Source organism: Euprymna scolopes, chromosome 13 (genome assembly GCF_053919585.1).
Source record: "Euprymna scolopes isolate OS-2025 chromosome 13, ASM5391958v1, whole genome shotgun sequence".
NCBI classification, from domain to species: domain Eukaryota; kingdom Metazoa; phylum Mollusca; class Cephalopoda; order Sepiida; family Sepiolidae; genus Euprymna; species Euprymna scolopes.
The window spans coordinates 40,980,349-41,002,580 of NC_136494.1; the positions used below are offsets into that span (position 1 = coordinate 40,980,349).

The 22,232-nt window shown below is 32.8% G+C and overlaps 1 protein-coding gene across 1 annotated transcript in view; it reads right to left on the bottom strand.

Moving 5' to 3' along the window:
- LOC145291984 (xaa-Pro aminopeptidase 1-like) overlaps positions 1-22,232 on the bottom strand; it is a 140,668-nt gene that overhangs the window by 69,007 nt on the left and 49,429 nt on the right. Inside the window, exon 2 of the mRNA XM_080137941.1 lies at positions 5,228-5,298. Within this exon, the coding sequence (XP_079994067.1) occupies positions 5,228-5,298 (71 nt within the window). The remainder of the gene's footprint in view (positions 1-5,227; positions 5,299-22,232) is intronic.

The window sequence follows — 22,232 nt, forward strand, 5'->3', positions numbered from 1 at the left end:
AATGACTCACAATACCTTTGTTTGTTGAGAAAGACAACAATGAAGACGGCAGTTACAAAATATGATGTTTCTTATTTCTTCGACCGGTCAATGAAGACATCCAGAAATTCAAAGTCACTACATGATTTCAACTTCTAACCCTCCGCTTCGAAAGAGAGATTCGATCCGGACTCGACTCTCCTGTCTGACCCTGTCTGTCGACTCTCTCCTATGTTCTCTTCTCTTCGTTCTGTTCTGACCGTTTCTATCTCAAACTAGCAACTATATTAAGAATTCATCTCTCAACCATGACGTTATCGCATGGCCAAAAACGTGCTTGATCGATCCCATGGCCTGAAAATGCTTCACATGTCTCGTTCCCTCATGTCCGAGAATGTGCTCAACTCACGTGGTCCTGAACTCACGTGCACTATTCACACATTCTGCAGACCGATTTTTCTAACCTATTTTCGGCCTAACCTAATTTTCAATATGTTTAAATTTGCTATTATTCGTTTTTCTAACTGACCTTGTTTCAATTCAATTTCCATAAACAGAATTGAATCATCAAATTCCTTTTCACGATAACATTTCTAAACAATCGAATTCCTTTTCAAACAAACATATCTGCTATTTTATATTAAAACTAATAATGGGAATTCCTTCCAGAATCTTAATTCCAAACCTAGCTTTCCAGGTTCGAATTCTCGTTCTATCCCATCTCATTTTTACTTACTTACAAGAAAAGGGGACTTGTTCTTGCAACACAGGTAGTAAGTTATGAAAATATTTGGCGATTAACGTACACAGAATTTTTCGCATTTCATTCCCATAACGAATCGTTAGGCTTATATACATACATATATATATATATACATACATATATATATATATATATATATATATATATATATATATATATATTGCAATAGAAAAATGCGAGCATGAAAAATAATATGGTTAAACTTAAGCGTGGAAAAGCAAAGGACAAGTATTCTAGTAAAAAATATAATAAATTTATAACTTAAAATATTGCAGCATTAAGAATTGATTATATAATGTTAAATTGAATTTTAAAATTTGTTAATGCTGCAATATTTTAAGTTATAAATTTGTTATATTTTTTACTAGAATATCTTGTCCTTTTCTTTTCCATGTTTAAGCTTAACCATATTACTTTTCATGCTCGCATTTTTCTATTATAATCCATGATTTTTGAAGGCTTCCAGTAAATTCACTTGTTCTTTGTTTAATTTCAGTCGTATTCTTTACCCCCATAAACATAGCACACACATATGTAATAGCAATGTAAGGCACCCGTCTGCTTTAATTCTCTCTGTTTCACTTGTTACTTCTCTTTCTGCAAGAGCGACACGAGTCGTTGAAGCGAACTGGTTACTATGGAAACCAGTCATAAAAAACGTCGCTCACCTCCTTACGAATATTTACGATTTTGAACACCAGTAAATTCATCATAACTTTTGTTTTACTGGACGAAAATTGAAATTTTTTTCACTCTATAGCTGAGAAGGTTATTTATAAACTAAGAACTGTTTGAAATTTGGTCGAAAATGAGTGAGCGTTGAAGCTTTAAAGCAGTTCTAAATAACTAAAACTGCCACTTAACCATATATTCAAACACTACCGTACTTGAATGATATATATATATATATATATATATATATATATATATATATATATATACATCTATCTATCTATCTATCTATATGCATATATATACACATACATCTATATATATACACATCTATCTTACACATCTATCTATCTATCTATATATATATATACATATATATATATATATATATATATATATATATATATATATATATATATATAAATCAATTGAAACTATGAATGGGTCTGATCTTCCATTGCTATATTCGGTTATACAGAAGCATTGAGAACTCAGTTTGCAAAACCAAAAAACTACATGTAGCTTTAGCCATGTGGACTGAGTTTCTAGTGTTTCTGTGAAGCTAAAGGTATCGATAGAAGATCATACGAATGCATAAAGTCAATTTAAATTTCAAAAAGTATATAGGCTATCACACAAATAATTAATTTTTTTCTTCTATAACACAAAATGTCTAGATGCGCTATCATTGGTGGTACTTTTTGAAAGCTATACAGAAAAATAAATAAAATTTTATTGTTTATTGTTTAATTGTTTTAATAACATCCAAGGTGAAAGTTACGCATATGCGAGAAATATAGTAAAATCATAAAAATAATGTATTGAGAAACACACACGTGCACACGTTCACCTTATTTGATTCAACATTTAAACTTATCGCCATCGTACCAATCTTTCTAATCAGAATATTTTTTTAAACAAACTAAAACAAAATATATATTGTAAAAAAACATACTAGAAGGAGTAAAAGACACAATGCCTAGGTAGAATCAAATATCACTGTTTCAAATGCGATGCTATTTAAGTCTGAATTCTAAAATTTAACTATATATCTATTCGTTGTGGGTTTGGAGGGCCTGTAATAATCACGATAAACACAATGATCTAATTAACAAACGTGTATTAACAAAATGTACCTATTTACTTGCCTCCTCACGAGGGTAGAGTTAAACCCAATGTCGGTTTTTTAATGAGGGGAAAATCAAGCTCCTCAAAAAGGGGCACATTGAATAGGAACAAAAATAAAAATTGTCTCAGTAATAAAGAATTTCTCCTACACTGACCAAGGACAAAAAAGTGAAGTGTAGTATCAGAACAGATACAACACTTTGCTCTTAATGAGAAGGCCAAGGAGGATTAACTCCCCAACTGCATGTTACAGAAAATAGGCATACCATTTTCTTGTCATAATTGCCACGATGCTTAGTCCTAACCGTATTAATTGTGTCAGGGTAAGTCCATTTATTCCAGATATACGAACATCCATGTACACCAAAACAATTTTTTTGTGAATATTTTAAAATTGGATGATTAATAAATCAAATAGACACAGAAAGTCTTTCTTATTTAATGAAATTGCATGTTGCTTTAGGTGTAAAGTATTAAAACGTAAACGTTCAAATTTTATAAAACAACAATTACTCATTTTTATTAGAATGATTTGCTTGGTCTAACGTTCACAGGAAACATGAGTTGGAACAATTATATTGAAAACATTGCCAGGGCCGCTGTGAAAAAGGCAGGCTCTCTCTACCGTGCTAGAAAACTACTAACACCTGAAAGTATCCTGTACCCCTATAAGGCCACCATTCGCCCATGTATGGAGTATTGTTGTCACATTTGGGCTGGCGCATCTGTCACTAGTCTCTCGCTCCTAGACAAGGTTCAAAAGAGAGTCGCCAATCTGATAGGCCCTGAACTGGCATCTAAGCTTCAGCCTCTATCCCATCGACGAAACGTTGAATCCCTCTGCCTGTTCTACAAGTATTTTAATGGTGAATGCTCTGAGGAACTGCAGACACTTGTGCCCCCACGACGTAGACAACCTCGACAAATCCGACAGGTAGCTAAATCTCACCCCATACAGTAGAGATCCCTAGATGTAAAAGATCTTTCTATTCCAGTAGTTTCTTCCCCAGAACCGCTAGACTCTGGAATTCCATTCCAGGTCCCTGCTTCCCTAACTGTACTAACATGCAGACGTTCAAGTGTAACGTGAACCGACATCTTGCTGCCCAAATCCAAATAGTGCCCCAGTAGTTGTTGCCCCTAATAGTGGCCCCCTACACCAAAGTAAGTGGCAGTGTGCCTTGTTTGGGGTGAAAATGTAATATATATATATATATATATATATATATATATATATATATATATATATATATATATATATATATATATAAACTGTAATAAAAATAAAAAATGCAATAAAATGTAATAAAATGTAATATATATATATATATATATATATATATATATATATATATATATATATATATAAACTTTGTCAATAGCTTTATTGCAGATTAGTAAAATATCAATATTTCCCTAAACATACGTCACAAAAAAAGAAAATTGTACCATCAAAGGGTTGCTTTAAGTTTAGTTATTTCCCAAAATGTTATTCAAATTCATGCTATATTCACGAAGTTATGGCATTTTATTTATTATCAAAGAAATTTTACTGTTCATCACTTTATTGCTGCGAAAAAATCAGGCGAATAAAGGTTATCGAAAAGCAAAGGATAGTTGCCAAACTCACGGAAGGACTGTCCATCAAAAATTTAGCCACAGACCTGGAATGGGATCCAAAAACCATGGCTACATTTTTGAACAACCCGAATACCAAATCCAGAAAAATAAGGGCATCAGGAGAAACTGTTAGATCATGATATTCGGAAAATTCGTAGGGAAATGAACCGAAACACAAACAGCACCAGTGCTTCCGTTTTTGCAAAAGCTGGAATCGCTCCAAGATCCAGGCATGCTCGATACAATGTGCTGAATGAGATTGCAAGGAACATTAAACCTCTTCCAATGCCTCATTGAGCAAACAACAGGGAAAAACGAATGGCTTGGACACAGAATTACATGAAAATGGATTTCCAACAGGTCCTATTTAGAGATAAGGCCCATGCTACTCATGACGGTCTGGATAAATGGACCAAAGTTTGAAACCCGAACGGAACTCCAACCCGTTACAGAGTTCATCGCCAACAAGGAGGTGCAGGTATCATGTTTTGACGGGAAATCATTGGGGATAAGTTGGTTGGACCATTCCGAGCGCCAGAGGGTGTAAAGCTTACCAGCAATGCGTACACGGCCTTTTTGGATAATCATTTGTCGACATGAGATTTAAAAAATCAGAGCTACATAGCATTTAAGCTGACACATGAAATTTTGATTCTGACAGGAGAATGTTCATTTTTCTAAATTATTATTCTGCCATATTCTTAGCATTATATTAACGTTCTTTTTTACAATTTATTTAAAATATTATGTAGTCTCGTCCAGACAACTCGAAAAATGGAAATATTTTGCAATTATGACCGCAAAAATGAAAATCAGCAAGGGGAATAACGCACATTTTTATTGAAGAATATAAAACAAGTCGTCTCCCTTACAATTAAAATTTCATTTCTTTTTCTGCATATGTTTTAAAAAAAATGTGCAAACAAATAAAAATCAAAAACTAAAATTACTTCACTGTATTCCGGAGAATTCCGGGTAGAGACAACTAGTAAATTAATAAAGCGAATCGGTGTGATAGCAAAATGCTAATCTATAAAAATGTTTGCCGATAATGACATGACTTACCTGTCCGATGCCACATGACGGTCGATTGACGCTATCCACGTATGGGAGTTCTCCTTTGACTGCAATTGGTCCTAAAATGAAATAAAAAATATAATAATTTAATTTACAACAGTTTAAGCTGAAGGAAGTGGTACAAGTATCTCCCCATAAAATTAATTTTGACATTAGATTAATGCATAATGTATAGTGTAATCATGTTAGGAAGACATGTAATTGATATCCGATAAAACAAGTTCTCTTTCTGCATCATTTCTTTTTTGTTGTTGTTGGGAACAGTCACATCATCTCTGAGTTCCAAACTCAAATATGCCGATTTTTGTCTGTCACGTTTTACTCATATTTTCTGACACTATGTGTATTTAACTTGTATTAGAACATTATGCTGTCTAATCTGCCACAAATAAGGTAAACTCTCTCTACCAGGCTAGAAAACTTTCCACACCTGCCAGTATCCTATATCTCTATCACACCACCATTCGTTCGTGCAAAGAGTGTTGTTACCACATCTGGACTAGTGCACCAACAACTATCTTCCCTTTCTTGGGTAGGTTGTAAAAACACAATTCTAATCTAAAAAGATCCTGCACTTTCTGCCAAGCTCCAGCTCCTGTAACACTGCTGTAGTATTGCACTCCAGTGCTTGTTTTACAAGTATTTCCACACAAAGTGCTCCCAAAGATTAACTGCACTTGTATTCCTCTAATGTAAATACTTCTGACCCACTCGACTAGCAGCAAAATCTCATCCCTTCACAGTAAAGGTCTCTGAATGCCAGAATATGTTCTATTCTGAGAGCTTCTTTCCTCGCCACTTGCTTTTGAAATTCCATCCTTGCTACCTGTTTCCATGACTATACCAACATGTAAGAATTAATGTGCACAAATCGCTTGCTAATCAACTTAATACTCGGGTTTCCTCTATAAAGCTAGCTTCTATAACAGTATGCCCTTATATTTCAGTGGCATTATGCCTCGTTTGTGATAAACGAAAGTAAAAATAACATATCCTTGTTGTATAAAAATTATTATATTTTGTTATGTAAAATCTTATTATTGTTCACAACTTTTTCGTCAACAGTAAATTCAGTGTTAGTGTACTACAGACATATCAATGTTAAAATTGTAACCGCGGTGATTAAGAAATTGTACTGCTCTACGCATGCTCTAATAGAAGTATATTTGTAGCATTACATTTCGAACAGAAAATATTCAATGAATACATCACGCTTGTTATGAAATATGATAATGAAAGATGGACATTCAATAATGCAGTAACAGAATTGATTGGTTAGTTGGTTGGTTGGCTGTTTTTGTTTTACGGCATATCGACCCTTTTCAGGTTATTTAATGCCGAATCCAGTGATTTTGAAGAAAAATTGTTCAATAGAATATATTTGCTTTTTTTTTTTCAAGTCGGTTTCTGTTTAACCCATAGTTGGGACCTAATAGGTAGTACTACTCCGAGTCAGAGTGGACCTGGGAGCAATGGCAATTAAAGGGTGGTTTCACACTCCCCAAAGCTTGCAAGCTGGGGCCTTACCATCGGATATAGTTTAAGGTCCGCAGTAATAGAAAGGCTAAGAGTGGAACAACGTAAAATGGAGCGCATTATGTTCAGTCTACGTAAAAGGACAAGAAACACACGGACTAGGCAGTAAATTGGAGTGAACGGCATCATCATCATCACCATATGAACAAACATAGATGGGCGAAGAACTTCTCGATATCTACAGGTGGACATATAGAGCGACAGAATGGACCTAAAGGCAATGGAAAAGATCAAGAGGGAGGCCAAAATTTAAATACTAACCGCCAATCTTGATGTTCCTGATTCGAAAGCTAGTGAAGCATCAACACCGAATTATAACACTTTATATTTGTTGGGATTGTTTAGTATAAGGATTTAACAAATTAATATTTGGTTTTACTTAGAAAGTTAAAGAAGAATTTTAGCTATTTTTTTAAATAGATACCGATCAATAAATATTTATTTCAACTCAGTCAATAAATAATTCAAAAATACTTAATCTGACTACATTTACTGCCACCATGACATGGTAGAGTGAAATGATTGTAGGGTAGGGATCTAACTGTTTATTTCTCCGCAGATATTTTTGTTGAAAGAATGTTTTTGTATCTCATAAAGTATCACTTTGCATATAATGGAAACCATTGAAGTGTTTTGATAAATGTAAAAAACAAAGAAGCTGAAACAATAAGAAGTTCTGTTGAATCGTCTATATATATATATATATATATATATATATATATATATATATATATATATATATATATATATATATATATATACAGTGATGATCATATTTATTGGCACGGTAAAATAAAAGTTAAATTTTGTCTAATAAATTCTAAAAAAGGGATTAAATTAAAGAAAATAACAAAGTATATTATGTATTTTTAACTGGCCTTTCCGATGCAGCAATCGGATTTTAGAAAAAATAAATAACAAAGGAACAACAAACATAATTGCAAAAAAACCTTGTTCAAAATTATTGGCACGGCTTTGTTTTTCTTTTAGTATCAGTATAATATCAATCAATTTCCGGTTTACGTGCTTTCTGAACTTTTTTATAGCCATATTATGCTTGTTTAACGCTAATTCAGTGAATAATTTTTTTCAGATAATTTTTAGATAGCGATTTATTTAAACTATTATAAGTGACTAAATTATAATTTTCAATCGCCATGGTTAAAACTAAGGAACACAGCGAAGACGTCAGGAAGCTTGTTGTAGCATGCCATACCAATGGGGAGGGCTATGATAAGATTTCAAAGAAGCTAAACATTCCCAAATCCACTGTTAGAGCCATAATAAACAAGTTCAAATCGCAAGGCCACGTTATGAGTTTAGAGGGTAGAGGGAGAAAAAGGATTCTTTCCCCAAGAGATGAACGGAAAATTGTTCGACAAGTAAAACAAAACCCAAGGATCTCTGTTGGGGAGATTGTTGATGAACAGAGCACCTCTGGAGTGAATGTATCTCGACATACAGTTGGTAGAGTTTTGAAGAGAGCTGGTTTAAAAGCATGTCGTCCGAGAAAGACTCCCTTATTGAAGCCTATGCACCTGAAAGCAAGGCTAGCCTTTGCAAAACGTCATATTGATAAAGATGTTTCATTCTGGAAACGTGTTCTATGGACTGACGAAACGAAAATAGAGTTATTTGGCCATAATAAAGTGTCTTATATTTACAGAAAATTTGGCGAAGCTTTCCTGCCTAAGAACACCATACCCACAGTGAAGCACGGTGGAGGCAGTTTGATGTCTTGAGATCCTTTGCTGCCTCTGGACCAGGGCGACTTGTTAAGGTCACAGGTAGCATAAAAAAGGAAGATTATGTTAAAATATTGGATGAAAACCTGAAAGACTCTGCTAAAGAGCTCTCACTTGGTCGTCGTTGGTGGTTCATGCAAGATAATGACCCAAAGCATTCGGCTAAACTGACTAAGAAATGGCTTGAGGACAATCATATTAATGTTTTGGAGTGGCCATCACAAAGCCCAGACCTTAATCCAATTGAAAATTTATGGAGAACATTAAAATTGAGGGTAATGCAAAGGAAGCCTAAGAATCTTATTCAATTGGAGGATTATTGTCAGGAAGAGTGGGCTAAAATTACTATTGAAGAGTGCAATAACTTGGTTGTAAACTATGAAAAGCGACTGAGGAAGGTAATCAAGGCCAAAGGCTATACAATTGATTATTAAATAAATCGTGCCAATAATTTTGAACAAGGGTTTTTTGCAATTATGTTTGTTGTTCCTTTGTTATTTATTTTTTCTAAAATCCGATTGCTGCATCGGAAAGGCCAGTTAAAAATACATAATATACTTTGTTATTTTCTTTAATTTAATCCCTTTTTTAGAATTTATTAGACAAAATTTAACTTTTATTTTACCGTGCCAATAAATATGATCATCACTGTATATATATATATATATATATATATATATATATATATATATATATATATATATATATATTTGCTTTTAAATAAAACAAAACGTTTTGTTGAAAAACATTGCATTTAATGGTTTTATATGATACTAAGGTGTGTTGAAAAATAAACTAAACGGACGGTGCCCAAAACGTAACAGGTAGCAGTCAGGGTTGGAAAAAGAATTGTCTTTTAGTGACCTACAGTCTGGTCACAAAATGTAAAAATCAAAAGCACGAATTTCCATCATGGAGTACAATACGACGATCTAGTATCTACTAAAAGTAAATGGCAGAAAATGTAGGTTTTGTAACAATCTCTTATCATCTTAATTCCTGACCTCCTGACCATAAATATCATTCACATATTCTGGCTCCCGCTTACCATATCTATCCTGGAAGGTTGAACCTACAATCCGTAAGTACAATCTACTTTCCTTTTTTTCCTTTTTACATGTGTTTTGAAATTGTGCTGTGTAGGATTTCCTAAAAGTTAAAATTAACCCCCAAATATATACATCGGATATTAGTTTCTTTTCACGGTTCAGCGTTTGCCTCGATTAAACCTACACGCATAAAGAGAGAGCGAGAGAGAGAAAGGGAGAAAGAGGGGAAGAGAGAGAGAGAGAGAGGTAGAGATAGAGAGAGAGAGAGAGAGAGAGAGAGAGAGAGAGAGAGAGACTGCATTATGTATTTTGTATACTTTATATTTTTATCATCAAGTGCAAACTAAGCAGAGCTAAGTGGTAGTATTCGTGAAAATTATCGGGTAAGACTGAAGAAAAGGCGACAATCTGAGAAAATGAAACGAAAAGCACATGGACGGTTTCAAAGAGGAGAATTTTAAGGCACGTGACATTTGGAGTGTCATAGACAAAACAAGATAACGACAGTGATCCTCTGAACATATGGCGCGAAAAAAAAACAACGAAAACAAAACAAAAACAAAAACAAGAACAAAACAAAAACAAAAACAAAACAAACAAAAAAACATATGCTAACAATTGTACTATCAACAACAAAGAATGCATAATTATGAATGACACGAGCATTTTTGCAGATGCCTTGTTGATGCTATTTATATTCGGCGTAGTTGAATAGAAGTAGTACGGCATAATCACGTTGACACACCGGTTCCTGCTGGATCACCGAAGTAAAGCAACGTTGAACCTGGTCAGTACTAAATGGGTGACCATTTAGAACTTCCAAGTGCTGTATGTGCTTTTTACTGGCCATTGTTTCCAGACTTCTCCTTGATACTGGACTCAAACAGTGCCAATTCAGGAGAGGTGTGGTTGTGATTGCGCAACCCTTGCCTCACAATTACATGTGCAGCTGCCCCTACAGGGGGTATCCTTTGTCTTTCGAGACCGAACGGGGCAATCGTTGACTAGAAGTTAAATATATTGTGCATCTGTAACCGAAATAATGTCATTACTTACGTTACTATTTCCTTGAAGTTTTTTTGTTGCATTATTTACACCTTTATTCTGTCAAAGTCACTTTATATAAACAGACCAATAATCCGTTTATGAAACAGCGTCCCGTAGAGAGAGGAGTTAGTGGAGATTCCTATTATATTCAGGTTAAAAGTCACCTTGAACAGACCATCACACTGTATATAAAAATCTTTTCAAATGGCTTGTAGCACTTTGCCTTTTCTGAATTTGTGGCTAATTTACATATTGATTTTTATTTATTTTGATAAATCTGAATCAAAGGAATAAATTGTAAGATGGTCAACACCATGAACTTTGAAATATAGTCTTTTGTCCTTAATTCACTATATTGCTCTGTAATTACATTGAGCTTCTTAAATAAGGATTGGTATATATTATAAGAAAATATATTTCAACAGATATTTATATAAATAAATATATATATATATATCTATATATATATATATATATATATATATATATATATATATATATATATATATATATATATATATATTCACATAAAAAAAGTTAGTAAGTAGAAAACGGTCCGAAGTCAAACTCACTTATCTCTGCATTTACTCTATTTCCACGATGCATTTTCTTTCTTTTTTCTTCTTTGTATTTTTCTATTTTCTTTTTTTTCTATTTTTTATTTTCTTCTTATTTTCTTTCTTTTTTCTATTTTATTTCTTTTTTTGTATTTAATCTTTCTATTTACTTTCAATGTTTTCTCTTTTTTTCTTTCTAATCTCTATACGGCTTTATATGCATTTCTTCTCGCATTTTTAACTATTTTCTTTATGATCTTTTGTAAACGTCTTCTGTGATTTTTTGCCCAGAGTTTCTTTTCCAGAAATATATGTAAGCTTCTTTTTGACCCGAAATTGACATTAAATCGCAATATCATATAATTCTCATTCGTCATTTATTTATGGCTCTATTGGAAATTTTTTAAATAACTTCAATTTCATTTTCTTTGTGATAATCGTGCTGAATAATATACAAAAGTTTGTGGGAATCGAGCTGAATAATATACAAAAGTTGTTGTTTTTAATAATACCACACACACACACGCACACACGCACACATGCATACACGCACACACGCACACATGCATACACGCACGCACACACACAAACACACACACACACACACATATATATAGTACGAAAATATACTTATGGCACCTAAGACACACACACACACACACACACACACATATATATCATTCATATAATATATATATATATATATATATATATATATATATATATATATATACTCATGACAACTAAGATACACAAAAACGTTTAATTTTCATTTCCAGAAAAAATCATCGAAAAAATCAACTAATTTCTACCCATATATTACTATTAAAGTAATATATATATATATATATATATATATATATATATATATATATATATAGCACCTACATTTATATATATATATATATATATATATATAAATGTAGGTGCTATATATATATTTATATATATATATATATATATATATATATATATATATATATATATAGAGAGAGAGAGAGAGAGAGAGAGAGATATCAGTGCGAACACTCGCAAAGTATCTTTTTACCATCTTTACTGACAAGGAATGTACACTAGTATAAAATAAAACGCGCAAGATATAAAAAAGAAAAGCATATAAAATAAAAGACATTGAAAAGGGAAGAAGTAATGAAAGTCGATAAAAAAATAGAAGACACCAATGATTGTACAGGACGATGTGGAGGTGAAAAGATCGGAGGAAAAATTCCATTGCTGCCTATAACGATGATGATGATGATGATGATGATGATGATGATGATGATGATGTATTTCGGGATTCAACGCATGACGTCATTAGCAACGATGTTTTTTTAACGTAAGCAGGCAAAGCGGAACTTGCCATTTGCCGTCATTGGCGATAGGCATTTTAAGTAATATTATAATCTGCTAACATTTTCTGCCAGCTTATCTATCTGCCAGCGACTTTCATGCTATTAGACTTAAGAACTTGGTATTTACTATGAATGACACCTTGCCTATGCATATTGTCTTAAGGGGCTCGTATTTATCTTTTTTACTGTAAGGAGGCTGTGGGGTGGGGCATGAAAATGATCACACTCTCACTTAAAAAATGTGTTAACTCTAAAGACCACAGATCTAGCATTTGGGGGGGGGGGATCTACTAGAGACAAGATTTCCAGACAGCAGAAATCTTTGACTCTGCAAACATTTTATTCTCATTGCTAAAAAAAAAGAAAAAGAGAAAAAAAATCTGAAAGAAAATGTAATCCTTTAAATTTATTTCTGACGGAACATTTTTTCTTCAAGAAATTATCCAATTATTCAATAGCACATTTATTTTAATTCCATTTACACACATGTAAACACACGTGGTGATAGCTGAAATGAACACGTATACTCAAGTTCTCCTTATAGCCAATACACTTTTTGTCACTTAGAATGGGATTGATCACTTTTAATTGTCATTTTTCATAAACACTTTATCTTTATCTTTCATGGTCTTAAAATAATTATTTTCGATAAATCCACTGTTCCCCCTTCCTTTTCATAATGCCTCAGTTTTCAACAAGCACACAAGGTAGCAAAGATATGTACTTTGAAATCAAGTTACATCATTATCATATTTGTCTGTGTGACATGCAGACATGTGTTGAAATGCTTTTTAGAAATTGACTAGGTACACAGGCAAACGTCATCTTTTGTTTGATCATTCATATAATATATATATATATATATATATATATATATATATATATATATATATATATATATATATATATAATATTTGTTATTAAATAAATGCTAATTGTTTTTACTTGTGGGCATTGGTTTTTCATGCTTATGCTATCATCAGTGTAGATGGTGATAATTATTGTCAGTGGAAAGATTCAAATCTAGTCACAAAGTCAGGTTTCAACCCATCGGCCAGATAAAATTATCACAAAAAGAAAAAGAATTAATTTCTATATATAATGTCGGGTCCATAGGAGAAATACAGAAAACTAGTCAGATTATGTTCAACAGCAGAGGCTGGAACATTGCATTATGCTAAAATTGACATTGACACTACCTTAAATGTGTGCTACAACCACTGAACAATCAATCAAATTTTATATTAATCAAATTTCGTTGCTTAAAAACGCGATGTATATTTTGGGTCATAAATGATAAAAGGCTCTCACGGGGCTAAACGGTTTTTTTCTTTCGTTTTTCACGAGACCCGGATTAAGATTTTGAAGGACAATAGGTAATCTGACATTGTTGCCAGGTTTGATGACATTTCTTGGGGCGTTAAGCATCAAACAATAGAACAGAGTGTAGGGGTTGTCGACATCGAGAATCATTAAAGTTGTCGTTTTCATACTGCAATTACGTCAAAAGACAAAGAAGATAAACATATCTATGTTGCGGAAAGTATAACTACTTAACTACAAAGGCATGTGTGGCACCGACTTGAGTAAAGAATTCGCACACGTCAAAGTAAACAGGTACACAAATAGGACGAAGTGCATATTCAGTAGACTAATTATATGAGCAGATGAAAGGAACGTATTTAGCATGACACATTCATTTAAACCCAACTACATTGCAACTGTAAACAAAACACGTACTTGGTCTCCAAAAAAGTTTTTCATTAAACAGTTCACCACTTAGAAATTACTAGTTAAAAAATCCGATGTTGCTCGAGATTTAGTTATGAGCACTGTTCTTATACATTGTTATAGTTGAATTTATCATATATTGTTATACTTGTATATTTTATATTTTATACTTGTATTTGTTCTACATTGTTATACATGTGTTATAAATTGTTATATGTATATTTTTATGTATCGTTATACCTGTATTTGTTATACAGGGTGTCTCAAAAGAAGCTGATGGTTTTTAAAAAAAAATTCATAACTTTCTTAATTTTTTATATTTTTCTTTTTTTTTTGTTCAATCATTTCCAAGGTCATCATGAGTTTTTACACTACAGAAGCGGATATTTACCGTAGAGTCGTATTTTCATTTGAATGAGTCAATTCAGAAACTCAAAGAGAATTTCGACGAAACTTCAACACAAGAAATTCCCCTACTCCCAATGCAATAAAAGCTATGGTGGCTCGATTTCATGAGCAAGGGTCTGTATGCGACCTCCCTAAATCTGGTAGACCCCGTACGGCAAGAAGTGATGAGAATTGTCAGAGATTAGCAGAGAGTGTTGCCGAGGATCCATCCACATCAGTAAGAAGGAGATAAAGTCAAATTGGGGTCTCAAAAAATGCTTCATGAAGAGGGCAAATTTCCATATAAAATTCAATTGGTGCAAGAGCTTCAGCCAAACTATCCGGAAAAAAGATTTGGCCAATGGGGATCCAAACTTTCTCAAAAACCTCATTATGTTCGATGAGGCCCATTTTCATCTGAATCGGTTCATAATTAAGCAGGATTGCAGAATTTGGGGATCAGAAAATCCCCACACAACAGCACAACGGTAATGACACCCTCAAAAATGTACAGTATGGTGTGGAGTAATGGCGGATGAAGTAATCCGACTTTACTTTTTTGAAAATGAAGAAGGAGAGAATGTAACAGTGACAGGAGCTCGGTACTGCCAGATGCTTTAAAGTTTTGTTCGACCTTGGGTACAACCCCCCCCCCCAATGTGGTTCCAGCAGGACGGTGCAACGGTGCATACGACACGAGAAACATTAAATCTGCTCCAGGACATATTCGGCAACCGAATAATTTCTCGTGGCTGTGACATAAATTGGCCACCCCGCTCGCCAGATCTCCCATGGGCAGATTTCTTCCTTTATGGTTACCTCAAAGAGCGAGTATATGCAAACAAACCAGCCACAATAAATGCCCTTAAAAACAATATAGAGGAGGAAATTAGGGCTATAAGCTCTGAAACATTAACAAAGAGAGCGCAAGAGTGTGAAAATGAAGATGGTGGATATTTGAGTAACATCATTTTTCATAACTAAAATTAGACCTTGTGAAAAACATACCCTAGATTAAGTTGTGTAAATAAAATTAGAATAAGAAGACTATAATATCTTACTATATCTGAAAGAATAGGCTCATCTACCTACATATGAAAATTGGTAAGCATAACTTAAATATGTTATGTAATGGGTGTTAGTTTTGAATACCAAATCTGAGAGTATGTTTCGTTGTTCTTATTTAGATGACGACTTATATATATTTGTTGTTGTTCATGTTAGTAAAGGTCTTAGAGTGATAGAGACAGTCTTAGGAGTGTTCATGTGTTGATCATGTTGTTGGATGTTCAATATTATATCTATTCATTGTCAATGTTCACATTGTCTTAGGATGTTCATGTTTGTGGAGATAGCATATTGGAGACATAAACAGAGTATATACAAAGAGAGAGACAGTTCTTATATGTATAATAGACAGTGTACATGTTACTACAAGAGCACCAAGCCTGTAATTCAACTAGAAGAGATTTTTGAATATCTTGATAGTTAGACTGAGAGATAGTGCGTTTCACATTTACGTTGACAGTTGTACATTTTTATAAACACAAAGTTCATATTAATACAATTTCACTTTACCTTTGTTTTGGTGATGATGATTTTCACAAAGTTCTTATAATATAAATGCACAATACCTTTTCTGTTGAATAACCACACGAAGATGCAGATACAAAACCACATGATGATACGTTTATTTCTTATTCGACCGGTCGGACATGATTTTGTATTTCCGGGATTCAAAGTTGTTACATGGTTATCTCTAAACCCTCTCACTTCCAGAGGGTGCCTTGACTCTAACGGAGAATCGGCCCGATCTCCTCTGCTTCTCTGATCTGACTGATCTAACTCTTCTCTCTTCTTCTCTGACTGATCCTCATTCTGACTTATCTAACTAACTTCATAACTCATGACGTCACTGCATGACCAAGCACGTGCCTCTCAGAACACATGGCATAGATTGTTATTCACATGTTCCTTACAAAACCGACCCTCTAACCTAATTTTCGTAACCCATTTTACAAATAACATTTTCCATTGTCCGTTTTTAAATTCCTTATTTTAATTTTTGTTTTTATAACAGAAACAAAATTCATTATTACATTCCTTTTTCAATAAACAGATATCTAACTATTTTGTGTGAGCTAAACAATGGCAATTCCACATTCCTTATTTTCAATAACATTCTGTATTTATTTTAACTTATGATTGGAATTCTCAATTCTAAATCTAACTTCGCAAGTTCGAATCCTTGACTATCCTATTTCATATTTACTCACTTACAAGAACAGGCTGCTGTTCTTGTAACAAATATTGAGGAAGTTAATCAAATTTAAAATCCGTCAGCTTCTTATGGGACACCCTGTAGGTGTATTTGTATATATCGTTATACTTGTATTTGTGATACATTGTTAAAGGTGTATTTGTATGTATCTTTAAAAAAATCATTGAAAATTTTATATCTATATCATTAATTGCTAGATGAAAGATAATGTTTTTAAAGTACAACAGAATGTACATTACATAAAATAAATCCAGGGTAATTTTTTGATTCAATTTAAATTAAATTTTTATACTTTACTTTGTAAAATTTATAAAAGTGCACTTTGAAGATAAATAAATTTCAAATTGAATATTGTACCTTTATTTTTAAAGCCTATGGTAAAAACATTTTGTTTAACAATTTTCATGCCTTGGATGAAATGCTTTTCTAACTTGTATCTTATCTTTTAAGGATTATATTTTAAAACTCTCCTTCTCTCTATTTCAGTTTGTATTTCTCCTCACACTACAGCTCATTTTTGTAACCCCCTCTTTGTATTATTACACGTCTGAATATTCTCTCTGTTTCAGTTTGTATTTCTCCTCACACCACAACTCATTTTTGCAAACCCCTCTTTGTATTATTACAGGTCTGAATATTCTCTCTATTTCAGTTTGTATTTCTCCTCACACCATAACTCATTTTTGCAACCCCCTCTTTGTAATAAGGTAATAACAAGAAAATCTGAATTTTTTTAGCAAAAACTTTAAAATAACTAAATTAGATTAAATTTTTTAAAACTTCTTCTCAGAATAGACAATCTTTAAAATTTTATGAGGAACATATTTCATATAGGTTTCATTAACAAATATTCAGTACATAACGAGAAAAATAGCGATGAAAATTTAAAAAGGACTGTATAACTGGTTACGATCAATAGTAGTCCTCGCCAGTGAAAGTCTTTGTTATTGTTATTCTATTAATATTATTATTATTTAAAACATGTTGTGTCTTGCTCTTTTGTACATGATTTAGTTGTATTTGTTTATACATTATTGTATTTATATGTGTTACATATTGTTATAGTTGTATTTTTGTGCATTGTTATGCACGTGTTATGCATTGTTATGCATGTGTTATGTATTGTTATTCATGTGTTATGCATTGTTATGCATTGATATGCATGTGTTATGCATTGTTATGCATGTGTTATGTATTGTTATGCACTGTTATGCATATGTTATGCATTGTTATGCATGTGTTATGTATTGTTATGCATGTGTTATGCATTGTTATGCATGTGTTATGTATTGTTATGCATGTGTTATGCATTGTTATGCATGTGTTATGTATTGTTATGCATGTGTTATGTATTGTTATGCATGTGTTATGTATTGTTATGCATGTGTTATGTATTGTTATGCATGTGTTATGCATTGTTATGCATGTTTTATGCATTGTTATGCATTGTTATGTATTGTTATGCATGTTTTATTCATTGTTATGCATTGTTATGTATTGTTATGCATATGTTATGCATTGTTATGCATGTGTTATGTATTGTTATGCATATGTTATGCATTGTTATGCATGTGTTATGTATTGTTATGCATGTGTTATGCATTGTTATGCATGTTTTATGCATTGTTATGCATTGTTATGTATTGTTATGCTCATGTATGTTGATTGTTATGTCTATAATATTTCGGTGATTGCATTCTTCATGGCTTTTGTCTAAGCTACTAACCTTCTAGGAATTTTCACCCGAATTCTTCATTTAACGCACAAGCAGATTAGTCTTATTCTGCGTCCAAATTAAAAAAAAATCTGTTCATTTTGTTTTGTTTTTGTTCTATCAGTTCATCCACTAAAAATAAATACAGGGGTGTTTGGAAAATGGATGATAATATATTATGATCCATACATGTAAATAATGAAAACTATTTTCCATAAACATCGGTCTAGAAATGTTTGCTTTATGTCTTATAGGCCATCAAAGCAAGTTTCTTTATTATAAACATCTAACGCGTACAATGTATGTGATGATGCACAAATGTTGACCCTGCTTATTTCCCAGAATGCAACAGACCAAATACAGGTGAGAAATATGATGAACTCAAACCAAAGATCATAACAAAGAAGAAATTAACCACAATGGAAATTAGATTAGTAGCTATTACAAAAATAACCTTTCATCTATAAAACATAATCCTGAATTATGTCATCGATTTTTCAGATTCCATATAGAGTTAACTTTAGTTTTTGTCTTAATAAACGCAACTGGATACATGGTTTAGTGGGCATAAGCGTTAGTTAAGAGTTTAAATAGAATCCCATTTAGAAATTAAGAGAGTTTAGCATCAGAAGTAGAAGGTTAAAAAAAGAAAGAAAAACAAATTAGATATCGTATAAGATATTTAAACTAGTATAGGACGCGGAATAAGAACAATCTTCTACTCCATTGGATTAAATAAGCAGTCCAACTACAACAATGGGCAACCGAAGGACAGACAATCACAACCATCAAAACGTTTTTTATACACATTTATTTCTTTATTCAACAAATGCGATGAGGAAACATGTCATCTGAATAATTCACATGTTTACATTGAAAATATGTGCAATTTGAGAGGTCAACATTGAGGATGCTGAAAACTATAGACCATGCGGCACAAACATATGCACCTATTAGTATAGATAAACAGATCTTGTACGACTTTGATCCCTTATGTCATCTATGACTACGACTTCCGGTGGACACAGCGCTAAAGAAATGCGTACATTCTCGCCACATGGCTTCCATAAAACATTTTTGAAATGACTTCAATCTTTATTAAATACGTGATCAACGTTTCTTTTTGAAAGTGAGGAGAACGAAAAGTGGGCGCTATTGAAAGTCACATTCTTCCATTGGTCTCTCTCTGTCTCCCTCTCTCTGTCTCCCTCTCTCTCCCTCTCTCTCTTTCTGTTTATATATATATATATATATATATATATATATATATATATATATATATATATATATATATATATATATATATATATTAATAGAAATTTTGTTCATATATCTGTCTGTCCATCAGTCGCAATTTTTGAAAACCCCCAAAATACGTCGCGGAATTCGTCTCATTTCAAAATATAAGAGATCTTAATTACTTTTAAAAATATAGTATACAATATTATTGTTATGGCTTTCAATAAGCCACACAGAAAACAGAACACCGGAATAGAGTTTAAGCAATGTATTACTGGAACAACAACATAAAAAGGTTACAACTGAAAAGAGTAGTAAACGTCACTGAGTAGGCGAGGGTTGCTCTGGTGTTTAATCCACACATGGGATCAAAAGGTCTATGGTTTATATAATGTATAGAACAGTCACTTTGGAGGGTGATTCCCCCACACTACCCCCTCTCAAACTGATTTCTGCGATTGTGAAAATCAGTATTTCTTCCTTTTGAGGCAGACCACCAAGGGGTCTGTGCGCTTCCTCTTTCTGCCGGAGCGTCTCGGTTCTGACATTCCGCTGTTTTTGCAATTCCTTTTACTGTTCCTCGAATCGTATTTGACGTTCAGTCCAGTGTTTTTCGGATTGTGACAGACGCTTTACGGTATCGATATTCAACTTGGTCAAATGCTCCAACGCTACTTTCAATTCATCCATTTTGCTTTGTCAGCATTAGCAATTTCAAAACGTTCGCTGAATTTTACAAAACCGTTTTATTCTTTCTTATTTCTTCCTCCAGACAATAAAACGAACAGAAAAAAACCATAAATATATAAAAAGTTCATTGTCTAAACAAAAAAAAAATCAAGTGTATATTTTTTCTAGAGAAAAAAAAATAACGCCCAATTCTAGCAGCGAAAACCATAAGTGACGAATTCTTTTTCCAAAAGTATAAAAATTTATCTTTTTCTTTTTGCAAAAGTACAGCGCTATCTTTGAAAGTCGTGACGAAATTTTTTTCTTTTCAACTCTTTTTTTTCCGTAATGATCTGCGTTTTTTTTTTTTAGTTTGCGTGAACCTTTCAGTTGCAGTTGTTAAACACTTCCTTAGGCTTGATAACATTTGAGTCCGACGTCGTTAGTATTTTTAGAATACTAATTTCAACGCGAGTATTTTTTAATGTCGTTACTGGTTTCGATTTTAGTATGCTCCTCGATTCCAATGTCGTCAGTATTTAGTTTTTTAGAACACTGTTTTTAAACGTGAGTACGTTCTCCAAATCCAAGTCCAATGTCGCCAGTGTTATGTCTTGCAATAAGCCACAAAGAAAACAGAACAACGGAATAGAGTTTAAACAATGTATTACTGGAACTACAGCGTAAAATGGTTACAACTGAAAAGAGTAGTAAACGTCACCGAGCAGGCGAGGGTCGCTCTGGTGTTTAATCCACACCTGGTATCAAAAGGTCTATGGTTTATATAATGGATAGAACAGTCCATTTGGAGGATGATTCCCCCACAACAATTATTAATAACAAATAATAAATAACAGATTCCTAAAAAATAAAGCAAGTGGCATGGTCAGAAATTGAAACCAAAACCTTGAGACCTTCAGTTTGAGGTTTTACGAACCGACATGTTTGGACTTTCTTATAAATAATTTTTTCACCCATAAATGCAGAAGTAGATATCTTCCCACCGGAGTAAAACACACATGGAGCCATGGGTGTTTTTTTTGTCAGAATAATAATTAGAGGACATACAATAATTTATTTATTTAGACAACCCAAGAACACAACGCAGGAATTATATAACAGGAGCAGCATAAGTGATTAATAACAGATGCGGGTTAAACACAACCCATTCCTTTAGATCAAAAACTTAATTTATATACTTTATTTGTTAAATAAGCCATTGTAGCACGTTCTGGATCTATCTGATTAAATTAATTATTAAATCATAGTCGCCTTCAAGTAATCAATGAACCAAAAACACAAACGGCCTGAATTACCTCCCTTTAACTATTTAAGAAACAAAATCGACTCAGTTTCAAACAGAATTAACTAGCAGTACCTAACAACTTAATTGGATTATCTCCCTTCAAATCTTCCTAAGCAACGACATAAAACATTTCTCAAGTAAAATAACTATCAATCTTTAGACAATAAATAGATTAGAACACTTCACCCGAAATGTCCTACAAGGTTTATATATATTTAATACACCCATTTTACTTTATTCTCATATTCAATCAAATTCTAAACCGGAAATGGTATTATTATATCCATGTACCAACAGAACGATAATATATAAACATTACTTGCCACTAATACGAAACTAAAACTAACCGTAACATCTTTACAAGGTTGTTACGGCCATAA